The sequence below is a fragment of the Catharus ustulatus genome, chromosome 3 (genome assembly GCF_009819885.2).
Source record: "Catharus ustulatus isolate bCatUst1 chromosome 3, bCatUst1.pri.v2, whole genome shotgun sequence".
In the NCBI taxonomy this organism is placed as follows: Eukaryota; Metazoa; Chordata; class Aves; order Passeriformes; family Turdidae; genus Catharus; species Catharus ustulatus.
In genome coordinates, this window is record NC_046223.1 from 86,211,386 (window position 1) to 86,231,957 (window position 20,572).

Below are 20,572 nucleotides of genomic sequence, written 5' to 3' on the forward strand. Positions count from 1 at the left end.
CTCTGACTTTTTCTTCTTAAGAACAGCCTTATTTATATTTCCATAATAGTAATGTATAATTCTCGTCTTTTTAAGTGCCCCATGGTAATAGTTAATGAGAGAAACAGGAATGTATTTATTATGCCAAATATTTATTCCATGCCATTACTCCTACTTGTATATCTGGTGTGTACTGACCTTATTCATTGTGTCCACGACATTATGCAAAGGAAAAATATGCATAATGTTGTTGTGGACAGTACATCCCACACTTAAACAGAATTAAAGTCCTCTTTAAGACATTTTCTAGAATCTAACCAGAGGTACAGACCAGATGGCAAACATTCAGCATCCTGTGTTGGCAAATTTCGGTGTGCCCTTTAAAATCTTCCTGGATGGGAATGGATTTTATACTTCCTATACACTCTAAAACATCATTTAGGATGTGCATGTGATCTTTTCTCTTTGATTTTGCTTTTAATAACAAAGTAGAATGACCAGAAACTTCTGGAAAGCAGTGACAAAGGTGATGGTAAGGAAGTGTGATTTTTTTTTTTTATTTTTTAAATTCAGTTTTATATTATAGTATTTAGAGAATTAAAATGTTGAAAAATTAATTCTGAATCTTAACTCAGTACAAAAATAGAATCTACTTATTAATACCTTTTCAAATATTGACCTCATATCAAACACAGTATGAAAGAAGACCTGATGTAATTTATGATTGTTAAAGGCTATATTGTTTGACTTGGTTTTTTTGACAATATATGCTTATATATACATATGCATACATGTAAAGTGCATGATAGCAAGATATCTAGTAAATTTATTACAGTTAGAAAAATAATTTCACTTCTGATTTTTAGGAAGGTATTTTTAATCACTATTTCACAGATTTTGTGGCAAAAGATTATACATTTCTTCAAGAAGGCAGAGAGCACACAACTGAATGGGATTTGAATTGGTTGTATTTGATTTTGTTTTGTTTTTTTCCTCTTTCTCAAGAACTATTTTAATATTTTGAATTATGGTTCCTATATGTTCCCCATCCTGGAAAATGTAATGTGTGTTTAATACAAATTTAGCAGTTTAAAGCAAACAAAGCCTGTAGCCCTCTAGTACCACTAGATGTCCTCCTGTAGTCATTGAGGATGTATAGAAAGGCACGGACTAGTAATAACCCATACAGGCTACCTGAAAATCGGTAGAAAATTGGAAATTGCAAGTAGTAATAAAAACATCTCATACAACTTTTAAAGATATCAGTGTAAGTCCAGGACATAAGATATATTTATATATTGTTTTTGTAACAACATGTCTGTAACTACTAGTTTATTGACTCAGACTAGCAGTTCATACACACTTAAAATGATCTCTGGATATTTAATAATTTTAAAAATGGGGACAGATGACAAAGGCATTGTGAGTGCAATGCAGTCATACAATCTAAGGTTTCTTCTGCAGTGCCACCATTTGTATCCAGTCTTGATTTACTGCTGCAGATGGGTTTCACTTAAAACCCTGGAGATGAATAACTCCAAAGTCTGATGATGTTCAACACTCATTTCCAGTTAGGAATTTTGCAAATGTTTCCCGTGTTTGGAATGAGACTAACTCGTGGGACCAATTATTCATAACTTTTACTGTGCTTGAAATCCAGTCTCAGATACAAAATTTGCTGCCTCAGTGTATCTCTACCAAGAGTACTGCAGCCCCTGGGACATTTTTGACAAAGCCTATTCAGTTTGCTCTTTGCGATGATGGCTTTGTAATGAGAGAAAATATCCATGAGAAGCTACTTTTCCAGAGCTTCAGTTCTGCAGACACTGCCTGTAGCCCAAAGGCTTGTCTTGTTAATAATGGCCCCAGTTCTGACCACTTCTCTAGAAAGAGAAGCTTTCTAGAGCTTTTGCTGATTGACCTTTGTAAATTAAAGGAAATTGTTTTTTTTCTCATGAATTTTTATAAAAATTCAAATTTCACTTATCTGTGAGTCTTGTTTAAACATGTTTGTAGTTTAAGTTCATTTAAGAATTCTAATTTCTTACTGTCATTAAATTTGGTAATGGTGCCAGCAGGGAGTGGAAGGTCTTCAGATCTGGTCATGGTGGAAAACCTCAATTTGTAGCACCAGTCTCTTCCAGATTCAAGAGACTGTCAAATTTTGTGGGCAGCTGTTTCAGTAAATGCCTGAGTACTCAAACCTGTAAGTGGATCACTACAGAAAAAAAATATTCATCCTGTATGCTTTTAATATTTTTCATTAGAATATGTGAGCAGAAGGTATAAAACTATCTGTAATTTTGAGCTTAATTATTTTCAGGATTAATCTAATATTTTTTTATTTAAATAAAAGTATATTACAGTAGTTTCACGAATACAAGCCGCACGGATTATAAGCCGCACTTCCGGTGCCTCGACAATGTTGCTGTCTTTGTCAATAGATAAGCCGCACCCCGAATATTAGCCGCACTTTCATTCGTCGCGAGAATCCCTGCGCAGCTTTCACAAATTGGCCAATTAGTAACAGGATCGCGGCATAGCGGGCTTTACTGGCTCGGGGCGGGGCCAGGCAGGCTCGGCCCGCTCATGGTTGCCGACGGGGCCGGGTGGCCCAGCTCAGCGCCACGGCTCGGCGGGGCTGGCCGGGTGGTGCTGCTGCCGCCGCCGGGCTCGCTGGCCCCCCTCTCCCGTCAGCACCGCCCCGCTGCCACGTTCGCTCGCCCGGCTGGCAGGGCTGCCGCCGCCGCCGGGCTCACCGTTCGCCCCGCGCCGCGTTCGCTCGCGCCGCTTTCGCTTGCGCCGCGTTCGCTCGCCCAGCGCCGCGCTCGCCCCGCGCCTCGCTCGCCCCGCGCCGCGTTCGCTCGCCCCGCGCCTCGCTCGCCCCGCGCCTCGCTCGCCCCGCGCCGCGTTCGCTCGCCCCGCGCCTCGCTCGCCCCGCGCCTCGCTCGCCCCGCGCCGCGTTCGCTCGCCCCGCCCGCAGGGCTGCTGCCGCCGCCGCCAGGCTCGCCGGCCGCCCCCTCCCGTCTGCACCGCCGCCGCGTTTCCTCGCCCTGGCTGGCACTGCAGGCCCCCGCACCGCCGGGCTCCCCCACGCTGCTGGCCCTGATTCTGCTGGGCTTCCCCCGCTGCCAGGCAGCCCCACCCGCCGGCCTTCCTGCTTCTGCCATGCTCCCCTGCACTGCTAGCCCCAGTTCTCCCGGGCTCCCCCGCCCTGCTGGCTCAGGCTCTGCCGCCCGCCCCCCACACTGCTGGCCCCGCCTCTGCCAGGCTTTCCCACCTCTGCCAGGGCCGGCCGGGCTCCAGCTTGGCTTGGGGCTGCCGCGGGCTCTCACTTCCGTGTTGGCAGCTTTTAGAATTTTGTTAATGTATTAGCCGCCCCGGAATATTGGCCGCACTTCCGGGTTTCCACCAAAATTTTGGTCAAATTGGTGCGGCTTGTATTCGTGAAATTACTGTAAATGCAGTTTCTTATTTCACCAGTCACACTCACTCCCTCTACAATGCATAATATATTAGAATAAGCTTAATATATTATATAATGTACTGGGACAAGTATTAACCATAGCTTTCATAAGTAAGTCTGTCTGCTACAGACTTAGATCTTCCCTTCCCTTCCCTTCCCTTCCCTTCCCTTCCCTTCCCTTCCCTTCCCTTCCCTTCCCTTCCCTTCCCTTCCCTTCCCTTCCCTTCCCTTCCCTTCCCTTCCCTTCCCTTCCCTTCCCTTCCCTTCCCTTCCCTTCCCTTCCCTTCCCTTCCCTTCCCTTCCCTTCCCTTCCCTTCCCTTCCCTTCCCTTCCCTTCCCTTCCCTTCCCTTCCCTTCCCTTCCCTTCCCTTCCCTTCCCTTCCCTTCCCTTCCCTGTGAGTTGGTTGGTTTGTTTGGTTGATTTTTATTTTGCATACACTGAGTATGAGGTAGCATTCTTTATAAAGATCTGATATAAATAAGGCTTGAATCAGTCATTAAACTTTCCTGACATAATGAGGATGCTTCCAAGAAGTTTTGGTATTTTGTGCTATGCCCTTTCTTGTTTATACTGGCTTCAGCTGATATAAACAAGACCACAGAGATAGTTTACATTAGGCTCAAGTTCAAATAGAAAATATGGGTTGAAACTTGGAGAAAAAACATTTATCAGCTCAGCTAAGTACATATCTCTGTTGATCTAGTCAGTAGGTCTCAGTAGTCTTCACTGTCTGTGGCATGATTTCTGGCTAGACAGAAAAGCTCTGGAAAAAATGGAAAACATAAGGCTGCCTAATGTAATAAAAACAGAGAACAGAAATTTAGCTGTCTAAAATAGCTATTTGAATGAAAGCTCCGTATCTGTGAAGGGGTTGCAGATACCTGGAGAGGGGCTATGGATACCAGGGATCCCAGAGCAACAAGTTAGGATGGGGAGGGTGAGAGTCATGTAACCGGTTTGCAGATGTCATGGGCACCTGATTTAAACTCAGCATCTTATGAACAGTGGAGAGAATAAAACACTTCTAGGGAGTGATTTCACCAACTGTATTAGGAGGAGAGCACTCTGCTTTAGAAGTGCTTGTTTCTCTCAATAGCACAGGGAGACTGGGTAAATTATCAAAAGCATATTTGTACAGCTGAACCCTGAGGTCACCGTAATGTACCTGACCTCTGTTATGGGCATCATAATATAACGACTTGAACTATCACTTGCAGCTCAAATCAAGGGTGGGGAAAGAGCCTCCTTAGCTCTCCTTCCTGTAGAAATTCCTCAAGCTTTGCTTGCAAAACTTCTAAAAACTGATAGGTGTTTGGTACCAAATAAATAAATCAATCAGGTTTAACTGTTTTATTGACACCTCTCTACATGCCATATAACATATAGTCATCTCAAGCTCATTATGGTTGTGTTTTCCTTCTATTTAATGTAAAGTTCATTGGCTGAAGCCCAAAGTCACAACCAATCTCGTTAAGTTTTGTTAGATTAGAGTATCTAATCAGATTTCTTATCTAATCAGATTTTTCACAGATGCACTCCTTGTATGAAGGGTAGCTTGGGGTTTCTTTTTCTGAAGAGTGTTAGAATTAGGTATTTCTGTGTAACCACTGTGAGCCTCATGAAGTAGTCTCAGAGCTGTGGGATAAAGTTTAAACAACATTTTCATATTACAATATACTGAAAAGTTGCAATATGAAGTTTGTTAAATTGGTGGAACTAGACAAGTAACAAAAGTTAACCAAGGAAGTGTCATGCTGGTGTTTTAACAAATAGTGCATTGCTGCTTTAATACAAGGTGCACCACAGAAAGAATCAGCAGCTTTAGAAGCTGTGGGCTGTCCTAGGGATTGTGTATCTCTGTGATTCCATGTTTTGCAAAGCCTGACCTCATTTTGTTGGAACCTGGTAACAGAAGACAAACCTGTTTGCGTTCCACAGGAATTAAAGTCATGATTGTGGTGAAGTCAAAGAAGAGGAATTTGGGGACATTGTTTATTAGTGCTCTTTCTGGGAAACATTTCAGTGCTCCTTCTTTTCCGTCTATATGCTTCATCTAATCTATTTTTTTATTTTATTCAAACAGTATAGAAGACAAAAATTTGTTTTTCTTTCTCAAGTTGTTCTTCATAAATATAGTTTGATATACTTGTGCTTATGTTGTTGTTACAAGGAAATTTCATAATATTTTTAAAATTCTAATTTGTGAAGACAAGGATGTTGAAGAATTATTTTAAAAATGCCAAACTTATTCTGCTGTCTTGTCTTGAACTTATTTATTAATTGAATAAACCTGAGGTGAGATCTGGGACCTCAGAAAATTTACATAAAAGAATAAATAGACAGATATTGATAGTCAGTTCTATATATGAGTTTGGAGTTTATATGGACCACATATTTTTGACTAGATTTTGTCATTTGTGGAATCTCTCAAAACGCAGATCACAGTGGATCATATGTGGAGTAACCTATTTTTCTATACATTCTTGTCATGTATCCAGAAAAAAAAAATCCATGATAAAATAAAAGGACATGCACTAGCTGGGATTAAATTAAAAAAACCCAAACAAAGAGGTAATCAGTGAGACCAAAAGAAGAATGACTGAACAGCCAGATAGTATACTCTAAAATCCCTCCAACTTCTGTCCCTGACCTGAAGACAGTAGTGGAAGAACTTCCCACACACACAGTACCTCTGTAAGGAAATGTTTTACTGGTTTTGATGGAGACAGATCTCAAAGTAAGGGGATGCTGCTCTTCACTGGGAAGTGAATCCCTTTTTCTTTTGGATGCAGTGTTTTCCTGGGGGTGAATAGTCTTGCCTATGTCCTTGCCAGCACAGTGGAGGCTGTCTCTTTGCCAACCTTTGACTTGCCTTTCTAGTTCACTAAAATCAACTACTGCTGACTCACTTATATTCAGGAGGAAAAACGTGTGGTGAGGAGCTGACCCTAATAAAACTTCTCATATGTTATGTAGCTCTCATTCTACATCCATCTGTTTCACCTGTGGCACCCTGATGATTTGAAATCAGTAATCTGATTGCTCAGGAGTGCTGCACAGATTACCAGCTACATTCAAGTACAGTGTTTGTCCACTTTGCTTTGTCCCATCAGTTTTAGGTTTCCCCAGTGTGTGAAGGACGCGTGATGTGCTGCTGTACCCACTCACCGCTACTCTGACTCTGTGCTGCTGCCTGGTGCACTCCATTATCCCTAAGACCTACCCTAAAAATGCTGATGAGCAAATGCAAAAAGGTTATTTTCTGTTTTTTTTTCTTCTGTTTTTTAATGTACTTTCTGAAGGAATGTAGAGACTATTTCCTTTGTGGTTTGAGGCTGATCCCATGAGTGGCAAGATATACAATGGTTGTATGTGTGGAATCAGATGGAAGGAAAGCACTCTGGCTGCCCTTCACCTTTACTGTACATGGAGATGGGCTGCCCATTCCTTTCTGTTGCTTGCTTCCAAAAAAAAAGTTTTGAAGACAAAATATTTGTACAATATTTTGGCCTGTTAGAGATGAATGGTGCCTTCAGATGCATTTTAGCTTCTTCAATCAGAATCTTTCCATCAGGCCTGAGGAAACCTAAGGTTTTTATAGTAATCAGTGTTCACAGGCAGCTACTTCCTAAAATGTAATGGTTAACTGGCTTCTATTATCAGTATAGGAAGCTGGTTAAAATCTCTTACTAATTTACTTTATTATTTCTCATCATATTTCTCATCTGACATTACAATAATCTATACTTTAATGATTGTTGAAGTTTATTTAAATGTTTGAAGGCAAATTGCTTTGTTATGTTCTGTTATCTTTATATATATGTATGAAAAAATAACAAATCCCCTTGTTTGCAGCTCAAATTCTATCTTGGTGGCCACCTCTTGCTTTATATGACACCTCCTATTTTTTTTATGAATGGTAGAAGTAAACCTCAATGCAGGTAAAGGTTGGAAAACCACACTCCTATAGAAAATGTTTGTTAATCTTGGATTTGAAGAGACTACATTTCACAGTGTGTGCCAGCTGGCAGTGTAAGCCAAAGTGATTGCACAAAACAGTTGTTTATGTCTAGTTATGTTCTTAGCCCTCATCACTGAAACTTCTGCACTCCTGCTAAAATATATTGGGTGCTCTAAACTGCCCTTCGCATGTTCTCCTTTCTTTTCTTGTTTGCATCAGTACATTTTTCTGTTTTCTTCCCTCTCTTGGTTAAATTATGTATTTGTCTGTATTTGAAGAGCTTTTTTTCCTCTTATTTGCCAGCCTATTGCTTAATAGAGAAGCTGCAATTTCTATGAATATTAACAGTATTCTGCATCAAACTTTGCTCCTTCTTTGACTAGTAAGCAATTCTTGTCTTTTACAACACTACATCAATATGTGATAAACCAGCCATATCTTTCAGCTGCAGCATAATTAATATTTTCTTCAGGTGCTCAGGTTTTACTTAAGTAAGTTTTTACCCTCTGTTGAGAATTATTTATTTTACTAGTTTTGCAATGTATTACTGATTTGTCTTGGTTTTAGCTTAAAGTGGTCATGGTGTTCTATTCTGTTTAATTTCCAACTATGTCATTATGGTCTGGGGACTAGCAGGTTCTTTTTCTAGTCATTTTCTGAAGGGTAAACTGCCCCTAAAGGAGTCTTAGTTATGATGCCTTGGAGATTTGTTATTTGCTGCAAATTTTTTATACCCCAAGCTGTCATAGATGCAACACTAATAAAAAACAAGCAATGCAGAAGCACTTAGTGGATAATGTGGAGACCATCCTTCTGACAGATATACAGAAGAATAGTTTGAGATGCCTAAGTGTATTCTTGAGTTTCTAGAAGGATTTTCTTAGACCTCACGGAGAAAGAAAATCTGCTTAATATGAAAGAGTTGTGGGAAAAACATGACAAAATAAAGTAAGCCTCAATTTTTAATGTTATGTATGTGGGAGGGAAGCACAAAATACTCGAAAATCTTGGCCTCCCACATTCTGTAAAGGAGGAATGTGGGGGTATTATTTGCCAAAAAGGGATCTGGTTTTGGTTAAAGAAATCCTAGACTTAATGTGGATTCTAGGGATAATGCAATAGAAGTAGCATAATGTGCATCAGCTCTAAATATGAATTGAATTGCATTTTTGTCAGTATCACTGAAATGTGTAGTTGAAGAGATTCTTTGGACTTTTCTTAGGTAGTTAAACTCTAGCTTGTGAAGTTAAACTTCTGAAATTTCTGGGAAAAAACCCAAAGAATTATCTGGTTATTTCACTTTCTTGTGAAGCCTAGATTTTATTTACTTCTTAAAAATGCATTACATAAAATAACACATGAGAAATACTACTAAACACACATTAATGAAAAAAACCCAAATAATTACTGTGAGAAAAATATAAAATGTGGAATTGTGCTGCAGACTAGATTTTTATCAGATTACTTTTACTGTCCTAAAATGAGTGCTCAGTCATTTCCTCTCAATGACTGATGTTGATTTACTACAGAGGAAGCACAACCAAGCAGCTCAGACTGCATACCTAATTCATGGCTGATTTAGGGAAGATCTGCTCTGAGGTGCTGTTCATTCACTGTGCTGAGTCTCTATATCTTTGGAGATACTCAGAAGTTGTCTGGACATGGTGCTAGGCAGCCTGCTCTAGGTCACCTTGTTTGAGCAGAAGAATTGGATGGGATGACCTCCAGAGCTTCTTCTGAATCTCAACTGTTGTCTGATTCTGTGACACCTGGCAAAAAAAAAAAAAAAAAAAAAAAAAAGACATTATAAGTAATGTTTTAATTTGTGAAGAGAGAAGTGACCAAATAGAATGAGTAGTATGATATAATTTTCTTGTAAATTTCCTATCTCTGGCTTCTCTGCTAAGCAGTCTTTGTGCTGTTATGCTTTTGATTACTGCAAGGAACTGAGTGACTATAGGTCTGCTTAAATTAGTCAGGTAATGAAAAAGAAAGAAACTTTGATGGCTGTCAGTGGTGATTGAGGCTTACTTTTGACTCAAGTAAGTACAGTAATTTCACGATTATAAGCCGCACCATTTTGACTAAAATTTTGCTCGCACCCCAGAAATGCGGCTTACACTCAGGAGCGGCTAATATGTGAAAAATTTTCTGAAATTTCCAACCCCGGAAGTGCAGCCGAGGTGCCGAGCCGAGCACCTGCCAGTAAAACCCGGGATTGTGCGATTGTTACAAATTGGTTATTCTGTTGCACGGTGGGTGGAGGTGGGCTCCGTGCCGGCAGCGCAGGGGTGGGGAGGGCAGGGCGGGGGGCTCCCTCCTTCAGGCAGCGCAGCCCGGGGGAGAGGCAGGGGCTCTGTGCTGCCATCCCCATGGCCTGGGGGGGAGGCGGGGGGCTCCCACCCCTGCCTGCCACCGCAGGAGCAGGCAGGCTCCGTCCCCGCCTGCCACCACCGCTGCAGGTGCTGGTGTGCTCTGTCCCCGCCTGCCATGGCGGGGCAGCGCCAGGCTGGGGTGAGTGAACCCAGTGGCAGAGGCGGCCGGCCCCGAGCGGCAGCGCCGAGCTGGGCCACTTGGCCCCATCAGCAGCCCCGAGCAGGCCAAGCCCATATGGCCCAAACCGAGTCAGTAAACCCCACAATCCCGTGATTCTGTTACTATCTGGCAACTTTGTTGTACGCGAGTCCTCACTGCGAACGACAGAGCGGCTTATAATTGGGTGGGGCTTGTGTATGGACAAAGAACGAAATGTTGCCAACACCCGGAGATGCGGCTTATAGTCAGTGCGGCTTGTAATTGTGAAATTACTGTACTTGTTCTGTTGAGGTTCCTCATACCCTGAAAGGCAGTAGTTTAGAGGATGAGGGGTGTTTCAGGTACTTGATTTGTTTCCTTTTCCTTTTTTAGGAAGAGATACCTTATGACAAACCCTCCTGCAGTGTTCTTGTTATTGTAGGTTCAGATTCCTCTGTCTCCCTTGTCTTGATTTGTGCAGTAAAACATTTGCCTATGGATTCCCCACCTCATCTCCTATCATAATTTTTGTTTCTCTAAAAAAATGAATTCTAATTACAAGGACTAAGGGGTCTCAGGTAGTTTCTTCTAACTTAAAGGGGTTTTCATCTAAGTAATTTGTGTTAGTAAAAAGGTATTGGACACCAGTCTGTATTGAGATTATCAGATATTCACTGCAGGTTTTGGTTCAGATAAGATTTCCTAAGCAGTTGCATAGGCTCTGCTGTGAAAGCAAGGCCTTTAGATTTGTTAGTTTGCTCTTTGGCACTGTGAACCTGTGGTTTAAGTAAGTCACATAAGATGGGTGATGTTCCAGCATAGTGCTTCATAGTCAGAAGGGAGGTGGCAGATTTTATATTCAGTCCAAACCTGTTATAGTTCAAACTTTTTCAGTAATTCCAACTGCTGACTTACTGGTAATAATGGGAGTAGCATTTGGGGATTTTTTCACAGAGGATGTTTTCCAACAGATATGATTTAAAGATAGAAATCCTTCTGCTGTTTCCAAAATCAAACCAAACCAAAAGTATTTTTATAGTTTTAGTGCCAAAATATACAGAAAGTTTGTGTGCTAGTATAGGCAAAACTGACTCTAAAGCAATAAAACCTTCTTTCCCCTCAAATTTCCTATTTCCACCTGCACTTGTTACTATTAATATTTTGTTATCTATGTTATCCAGCCCTTTCAACAGTCAATAAAAAAGCAAAATTAATCTCTACTAATGTTCCTCAGTAAACTGTGCTTAGGGAACTGTTCTAAGCAGCACTGCTTAAAAACAAGTCCATTTTGTCTATCACTGGCAAACAATGTCTTTTCATATGCAAGTTACTGGAACACCAATTTAACTGAGTCCTCTTCATTATTGTTCACCACATTTTAAATAATGGAAAGTAGAAAGCAGATTCCTCTTCCCCACATCTGTGAAAGTAAAACCAGAAAATGTAAATCATGTCAAATAAGCTGTTATGCATATATCCTCTTTTTCTTTGCATTGAAAATAGCATGTGTTTGATGCTTAATGGAGATTAAAGTCTTGAATTTCAAAACTCTGCCTCTGACCCCTTGCAGAAATATTCCTCAAGTACAGATTTGTGCCTGCATCTAAACACCTTATCCCTGCCCTCGTGCTCTCCTGCTCAGTTGCACACAAATTATTCCTTCCAATGCTGTGACTGTATCTGAGAGGTGTTTGTGTACAGTTTGGTCATGGGACTGGAAACATCTCTTCATGAAAAAGTTTGTTGGACTATTATTTACATCTGGAATACATCTATGGTTTATCTCTGGGGCATCTTGTCCTCAAGCTTTTAGGGAGATAACACTGAGAAAGACCACTTCTTCCAAGCCTAGTTAGTCCTAGAGAGAGGACTCTGGGCAGGTACCTATTTTTAAACTATTGGAGTGCTTATGTATGTGTTAGCCACTTCTTTCTCCAGAGCAGTTCAAGTCCTGCAGATCCACATATAAGGTAATAACGAGTTCAGGCTCCTGTCAGTAAAATCTGGAGAAGCACTAATGATATGAGTGCTGGCTTACAATGTCTTAGCAGTGGGATGTAACCAGTCTGAACTTGTACTGAGCTGTTGCCTGGAAAGGCTGACCTGGAACAGAAACTAGACAAAGCAAAAGGAATAAAATAGGTGTTTATTGAAAGGATACACTTTGGGCAGTGCAAGATCCCAGCCCGGGCTATACCCAAATGAAGTCCAAGAAGGATCCCGGTCACGATTTTTTACACTTTTATGGATTTTGGTTCAGCTACATATTGGGATCAGTTGTGCAACCACAGCCCCGGGCTATGAATTCTCAGCGCCCCGGCTTGCCCCCTTTCCCTCGCTGTTTATGCTTTTTGGGTACCAGTTGTCCTTGATTCTCTAGCTAGGAAGGGATTGTTTTGTCTAACTACCCTGTGAAGATAATTTACTAACACCTAATATGAAATTTCAGAGTTACACACTAAGCAGCAGAGAATCTGAAAAATACAAAAGCTAAAACCCAAGGCATCAGAACCATAAATGGCACTGAGTGGATGACAGAAGCCAGGGTCTTATAGGAAATGCAGCTGCAATCTTGGGATGGGCAGTGGAAGAATCCTCCCCCAGCCCACAGAAAACCAAGCAAGGAAGCAAGGGATGGTGCAGAACTGGGTGAAAAGAATGGAGCTCCCTGTGCCGATCCTTTCCCAGCGCCCACGATGAGCTAACCCTGAGGCAGAGATAGGTGGCACTGTGTTCTTGGGGATGGCAGACCAGAGTTCACATCCAGCACTGCTCCACGCTGCTTTCAAGGACAGAGCCACCCTCCTTGGGACCCAGCCCTTAGGTGTCACAGCTTTAATAATGAATTCAGGTGATCTGTTTTGTTCGGAGAAAATACTCTTTGCTTCTGGTTTATGTGCTCACTGTATAACTCTGAGTTTACAAACACTGTCGTGTTTCACCTCAGAGTGCTTCATTTCACTTGAAAATTATTTGTATGGGACAGAGGGGCTGGTAAAGAGATTTCCTCTTCAGAGTTGATAACAATGACAGGAACTTATTTAGAATTGAACAAACTGAGAGGGGTTGAAGGCCACTGACTAACCATCATGGTCTAGGAGCTCAAGTCAGCCAACTTCAAACTGGAAATAGATTGCAAAGTTGGGATTGTTTGAAACAGGAAGTGTAATTTACTCTTGGACTGCATTATCCATTTGCTGTGGCAAATTATCAATGTTTGATTTATGTAATCTTTCTCAAAGATGTGCTTTAATTCATTGCAACTTGCTGTTTTGCACGAGGAAAATTCCACAATCCTTGCTGTGTAGGAGGTTGTATTGGATTATGAAAATAGTTTATTCTGGCCTTAAAAGCAAATAATCCATTTTCAGCTCACTTTTGTCTTAGTTTTTGAGCAAGTTGCATACCATTCCTGGGGTGTGGCAGTGAAGCTAATAAGATGATTTACTCCATTTCCAGAGGTCTGACTTGACACTTTCCTACAGACTGGTTCTTCCTACTCCATTTGACCCAAGTGTAGTGAGAGCCAGGTTCAGAGGCTTTGGATTCGGAATTGTTCAAACATGATTCTAAATTTATCACTATTTTTTCTGTCATTTTTTGTAGACAGGGTTGTGCCTAAGTCCAATGGGCCATCTGATGGGATGCCACTGTTTTTCTTTGTACAATGGAAAAATAATTATAAAATAACTGAAATGGAAATACTTTTTAATATGTTTCTTTCATTAAGATTAAAATTTTTTAAAAAGCAAAAAATGTTTCTTGAGCACATTATATAGATCAAGACAGGATATGAAAAACTGAAATAAAAGGCATCCTGGTTTTATTTCACTGATAAAGCATGTAAAACTATTACAGAAAATACTATAACATTCCAGGTGTTCCTGGAGGTTTGTGATTGTGGTGGGGATCTTTAAAATAGGATTACAAAATAGACAACTAATCTATGAACTAAATGCATAAATATGTTTCTTTCTTTGGCTATAAAAACTCAGATGCTGAGACAAGAATATAGCAAACCTAACATTTAAAATGCAGCATCAGTTTTTATAAGGTGACAATAGTATCTGGAAAATTTGAAAAATCTATACCTATTCCTCCCAAAATACAGATTAAAGGGGGTGCAGCCAAGATCTTATTAATCAAAACATGATTCAACACCCTCCCTTCCAACAAACTGTAAGGAAGCACAAGTTATACTGTAAAGCCAAAACAAAACTAAAAGCAGTAGCATAGTCTAAAATAATAGAGATTTATGGAAGTGAGCAGTAACTAGGAAAGCAGTTTATCACAAAACTGTGGTGCATTACCTTTCAAGCAAATGAAAAAATAATCAAAATATTGATTACTTAATTCAATGCATTTTAAGGAGCAGCTTAATGAAGAACTCAGTGGTTGCCCACACAGAATTATGCACATACTAGAGTCCTTCAGGACATGTAGTTAAGAAACTCTAAGTCTATTCACATAGATTTGTTTCATGTATATCGGTCCAGTCAAGGCTGATGTAAAACATTTGAAAAGAACAAAGGTAGTAGGCAGTATCTCTGAATGTTTCTATGACTAAGAGAATGGGATATACCTGCACACCAAAGAGAAAAAGTATATAGTAATACTATTGTATGTGTTCAAGAAAAATCTTGTTTACAGGCATACATTTTAAGGTCAAGAGAAACCAGTAAGGTTAGAAGAAGACATCTGTTTTGATCTTCTCTATAAAACCCATAGATTTTCTGCTAGTAATTTCTGCCTCAAGCCTGGAATTTCTCTGGAACAGCTCATATCATAAAAGGTTTCTTTCATTTTCTAGCAATGGGAGTATGAAGAAACAAGATTGTGTGAACAGTGACAATCCCTCATCTGTATCTGTGATTAACATTATCTTTGAAAATAGCAATAGGTCTTGCTGCTGCTCTTTTTCTCTCTCTAGTGCCACATTTTTTCCCCTTTTTTTGCATTGCTCTGACTCTTGGTGGTTTGATTGAAATAATACTGAGATATTTGGCTTCCATTACAAGTTTTCTTAGAATTATTTACTTTGGGCTCCACTATCTTGATTGCTTACTAGGAGGTAACATAATTGTCACAAATTATAAGGAAGTTGCTTTTTAGACTTAGTCGGAGGATGTTGCTAAGACTTTGGATGATGCTCTTTACTGACATTAGGACCTAATGTAGGATGCCAAACTAAAAAGTCTCTTTCATTGTTTTGCTCTTCCTTTTATTCCCCACCCTCCACAACCTGTCTATTTATAATTTTTTTTTCCATCATTCAGTAGGGGAAAAACTTAGATGAGAACTGCACAAAGTTAAAAACTACACTTCTAGTATTGATGATTAATTACACTCTTTCCCATACAGCCTTTATATTTTTCTTTGACTCACTTGTAGAATTCTATTTTGCCTAAATTTTTTTCTGAAATTCCCCTGGTGTTAGAGGATTTTATCTATGCGGTACAGCTGGGGAGTGAGTTTGCAAGTGTACAAGAATAAGCAGACTTGCACCAGCAGGTCACTATTGAAACCCACCCACAAGGGCTGGCAGCAGAGAATGCCTCCTAAGAAGTTGTATTGTTTTCCACTCAGTGAATGTGCCAGCAACTAATGGGAGAGAAATGTTGAGAGTTGTTTGGTTTTTTCTGAGATCTATAAGCCAAGTTAATTGTTTTGTTTGCCTGATTTATTATACTTGAATGAATAACATACTGTTAATACTGCACTTTGAGCAAGAAGTTAAAGCCAGAATAGTCAAAAAATTACTCATCTGGTTGGAGCACCTAAATTTTATATGAGGGAACTAAGTTAGAGATTCTTTTTAGTACGTGGATATCTGTATCTCACTTCAGTTCAAAGTGGAAGCATATACCAGCAAACTTTATGCCAATATATTTTGTCTCTAAAATAATTTTCCATATAACTGTTTCTGAAAAACAGAAGTTTTTCCATTTTTTATACATTCTAACTATTCTGTCCAAGTCAAATATTGAAATGTAAATGGAAATTAGTGATTATTACTTGGTCTCCAAAACAAAATAAATTTGACATGATGGAAGCATTTGGGGCTTTCATAAGTGTGTCATCAATGTCTAAATATCAGTTACTTGACATAATACCTAATATTTACTTCATTTTCTCTTTATGAGCAACTTGGGAATGAAAATATGTTTTCATTGTTCCTTGCTTGTTTAGATAATGACACAGATCAAGCAGAAGTCATTCCAGGGCCAGGGTTAGAGCACCAGGCTACAGCTAATCCCACAGCTGCTTCCCATAAGGGCTTGTACTCACCCTCTGGTATCTCATATCCTTGTGGCCAATTATGTTCCTGCATGTTGAAATTGCCACAGTGTGATACCTTTTCACTCCCCGTCCTGCTGCTTGCACAGAGCCCCAGCATCACTGCAGGGTACTGTTACGACCTGTCTGAATCTTTTTCTTGCTCTGCAAGGTTGGTGTGTCCTCATAAATAAATGTCAACAAGCAAATTCTTCAGCATAATTTTATTTTTTTCTGTCTTCTTTCTTCCCTGCCTCCTCATCCAAGCCCAGATCAATACCACAAATCATCCCTAGAGAAAAGCTTTCCAAAGCAAGCTCTTTCTGCATTAAACTCTGAAGTACTGCTCAGATGAGAACAGAGCTGGTGGGGTAGGGAATTTTCCTTGCCAGAGACATTTACAGAGGCTGTTCTTCCATGAGATGGTATAACCTTGTTCCAGACTCTCAGATCTGCAAGATCTTTCAGTCTTGATATCATGACCGTTTGTGGGCTGAAAGCTGTCCGGTGTTACTGCTGGTCTGTTGATTAATAGACTTATGGTTTAGGATTAGGAGCAGTAATTAGATCCAGAAGCAAGTGTGGATACATCAGAATGCATACAGCCCTGGAGTAAAGTGTTCCCAACACTCTGATCAAACCAATTGAGATTTGTGTGTCTTTTCTTCAGTGAGAGACATTGTAGGAATAACTGCAGGAAGCTCTTGGGCTGGGAGAAAAAGGTTGCCTTTGGAATAAATATCACAGCGAAAACTTTCCACCCTAAGCCTTTCATTAATTTCTCTATGTCATCTTAGTATATTTAAACTCTGTAAGAAATTATGTTGCAAAAAGTTCTTCCCACGTGTAATTTTTCCTCAAGTGAAGTGCATACCTTTCAAATTATAAACTTCCTACTTGTCCTAGGAAAATTCTCACTGTATAAATAATTGAACTCATCTGCAGTGAACACAAGTATCCTTTCTCTAGCAGTCTAAAATATATGCCTAAACACACATCTTGTACTTAGTGCTTTAAATAGTAATTACTCCTGTGAAGTCACTGGAAGCCCTTAAAAGGGTTTGACAGTTTCCCCACAATCTTTCAGTGAATGTAGTAGCTGGGCTGTACAGTGCAACATCCACTGATAATTCAGCAGCTGAGGAACTCAGCAGAGCCTGCTCCAAACTTCTCAGCTGTTGACAGGCTTGACTTGCTGAGAACACTGGTTAAATATAGCACAAGCGAGCTGAGCTCAACAAAGTCATTGCTGTAACACTGTGTGAAGAGACCAGAAGAGGGGAAATACAATCTGAGAACTAAACTGCCAAAGCCTAACACCACCTAGCAACAGTTGAAAAAACTTTTAAACAAAAGTCTGGGTGAGACACAGACAGAGTATACCTCCTACTTCTCCTGCCTGGGATTTCTGCAAGAAGCAGCTCCGGTTCTCTACCTTGTTTCCTTCATTACTTCAACTGCTGGTAGACCTAGAAAAGTGGGAGAAGTTTCTATATTTATACTCTCCTGAGCTGGATCATTCTACTCCTGTGGTAGTGCTGTGGGACAGGCTACTGCAGTCTTGCAAGTGTAAAGGATATATTCCCAGGTCCGTGTTGCTGACAGGTAAGACTGAGTTAGCCACTCCGTCTTTTTAAATACTTTTTTACAAGAACCTTTATTTTCTAGTGTCTTTTTTACAATTTTTTCCCTAATGTCTAATTGTCTAATGAACATTCTTCTGAATGATTTGGAAATGTGAACAGACGAAAGCTTGGAAAAAAATATTAGAGGATTTTAAAAAATATTTTCATGATAAAAAACATTACTTAAATAACTTTTGCAGTTCTGAGAACAAGTATGATGAAGTAGCTTGTAATAATATGAAAAAAGGTGCATGGATTTTGACGTGTATCTTGTTTATATCTGCTTACAGGCAGACAGAAGACAAATCAACATTTAATAATAGAATACGTGTCATCTCTGACCAGTGATAGTCCCGCAGTTATTACAAACAGTCACAACCTGTGTGATAAATGAAAGGAAACAGCCATTCAGTAACAGAAGTAACAAATAGTTCGTGGCCCAGAGCATTTGTACTTTTTGTTTCCTTGCTAACGTTTAGGATGCACCTGATGACTTTCATGCTACCTTTGTGAGAGCTGCTCTTGGTTCTTTCTCTTGTCTTACTTGCACAGAATGAATATTAATCTCTGCTGCTTTGGTTAGCAGCATAACACCACCATCCTAAGGACTGACTTCATGTTCATTGTACCTAAGAGTTCTTGAGCTGGGTCATTGTTATTAAAGTGTGTTTTTCTCTAAGTGAAATAAATGAGAAACCAGTTCTCAGATGTTTTACCCTGAGAGCAGGATGGAAGCCTGTTTGTTGTTGGAAATGCATATTGCCTCATAATGGTCGTGTAATTTAGGGGAGGAACTGCTTAGTGTGATTTACTTTGTCTTAACTGACAAAAGCTGTTTGATCAATTGGAGAATGAATTCCACTTCTCCCTGCCACTTCTTTTAAAGCTGTTTTCTGCAAACAAAAGAAATCTAGTACTCATGAATTTTTATACTGATTATAAGTTCATATGCAATATGAATTCAGTTATGAAGGCAGAGATTTAAAGAATTTATTTACCCTGTGCTAAAACCCTGTTCACAGATTTATGGAGAATTGTCTCAGATGAAAAATATTTGTCCTAAAGAAAGAATGAACTAACTGAGTCTGTGCTGACTGTCTGTGGTGTTTGACACTTAGTCTGTGGACTCTGGGACTGCCCCAGGGAGATGAGAATGTCTTGCTTTAGCTGAATAATTCTAGTTGCATCCCTGCATACTACATAAATGACATCAATACCACATCTTAGTAGTGGATGGTTTGGATGGAATTAAAATACTGTGAAGCAACTTGTACTTGGTGACTGAGAATGTAACTGCCTGTGGAAAGATAAAGTGTTAGGATGAAAGAAAATTCTTAAAAGCAAAAAGTAACATAGTGTGCATTTTATTTACTTGGAAAGGGGCACACTAAAGAACTAAACAGAAACACTTTTTGGCAGCTATCATGTAATGCTATAATCATTATTGTGGAATTACTAAAGCATTATGGTATCCCAAATCTAAGTCTCAAAAGGGAACTTCGGAACTATTTTTTAATAAGGACAGATCCTGAGAAAGTTATTTTTTAATAAGAAGGCTACACAGTGAGAAATGAATCTGAGATAATATGATTTGTAGAGTCTTTTTCATCTTGACATTAGAGTGAAAATTATTGCTTCTTCTCTTTAATGAAATATCTGGCAAATGAAATTGTGGAGAAATAACAAATTTGACCTTCTGAAAATATAGGCATGGCAAAATCTGTGAAAATGCTATGGTAATATTGACTCCTTTTTTGGTTTTAGTTGTTGTTCAGTGTAATGTGTGGTTATACAGCTTCCCCTTTTTTGCACAGCAAAGTTTCAGCAAAGTTTTTTTAAATTAAAAGCCAAATTATTAGCCTGATAACTGTCAAATGAAGTGACATTTGAGCAGTCTAATAGCAACTTCAAACTCTACATATAGAGTTGTGGTTTTACATGCATCTGTCTTCCTTTCCACTTCAAAATGGAGGAGGAGGCTAAAATTACTCTTTTCAACAGGTGTCCACAAAGAGGCTCTGGGATTTTCCAATCAAATGTGTGGAATATATAATGTGGCTATTCAACAGATGGTTTCATATTTGAAAGATAGCCAATTCTTCTAATGACTACAGTGAAACCAAGGTCAATTTTATATCAAATCAAAAAGTCATTTACGTTTTGGTGATACATTCCATTGTAGTGACTTTTGGGGAAGACAAGTAGACATAGGATACCCATTTATTTTCCCCCTAATGCATAATTTTGATTTTGTTTATATTTACATAACTGTGGAATGACTGGTGCCTTTCGTGGTGCTAAATACTCCTTCCAATCTGAAACAATTTCCAGACTCTGTTGGTGTTGTTTTAAATTTTAAATTTTAATGGATATTATGAATTATTATTTGTTACATCAATTTTGTTATAATTTTAGCTGATCTAGCCCCAGATAAAGTCACCATCGTAACTGAGTGTTTTCATCACCTTGGACATTCAATGTCTTTATGGAGGATCTGATTGTTTTTAGCACCAAATTCAAAGACTTGAAATTCATCTTCAAAGCTCAGCACTGTTCTGCTCCTGCTTACACATGCCTTGATTTTCCTGAACTTCTCCTGCTCATATCTGGTCTGCTGACCTTTGGCTCTGGTGTTTACTGGTACATCCTTTGTGCTCCTGGCTTCAGTGAGCTTGATGTTGACCTCACAACATCTGAGTTTTCTATAGTGCTGCTCACTGTCACACCTGACACAAATGGGAAGAGTAAAC

At 39.6% G+C, this 20,572-nt stretch overlaps 1 protein-coding gene across 3 annotated transcripts in view; it reads left to right on the forward strand.

Moving 5' to 3' along the window:
• The first annotated feature begins 492 nt into the window (after window positions 1-492).
• Window positions 493-20,572, forward strand: part of FILIP1 (filamin A interacting protein 1) — a 119,111-nt gene continuing 99,031 nt past the window's right edge. Inside the window, exon 1 of one of the 3 annotated variants that reach the window (XM_033056065.1) lies at window positions 493-511. In XM_033056065.1, the coding sequence (XP_032911956.1) occupies window positions 509-511 (3 nt within the window). In that variant the 5' untranslated portion in view covers window positions 493-508. Of the gene's footprint in view, window positions 512-17,453; window positions 17,803-20,572 lie in introns of those variants that run through there. The other 2 variants (XM_033056062.2, XM_033056064.2) reach the window with 2 other exon arrangements.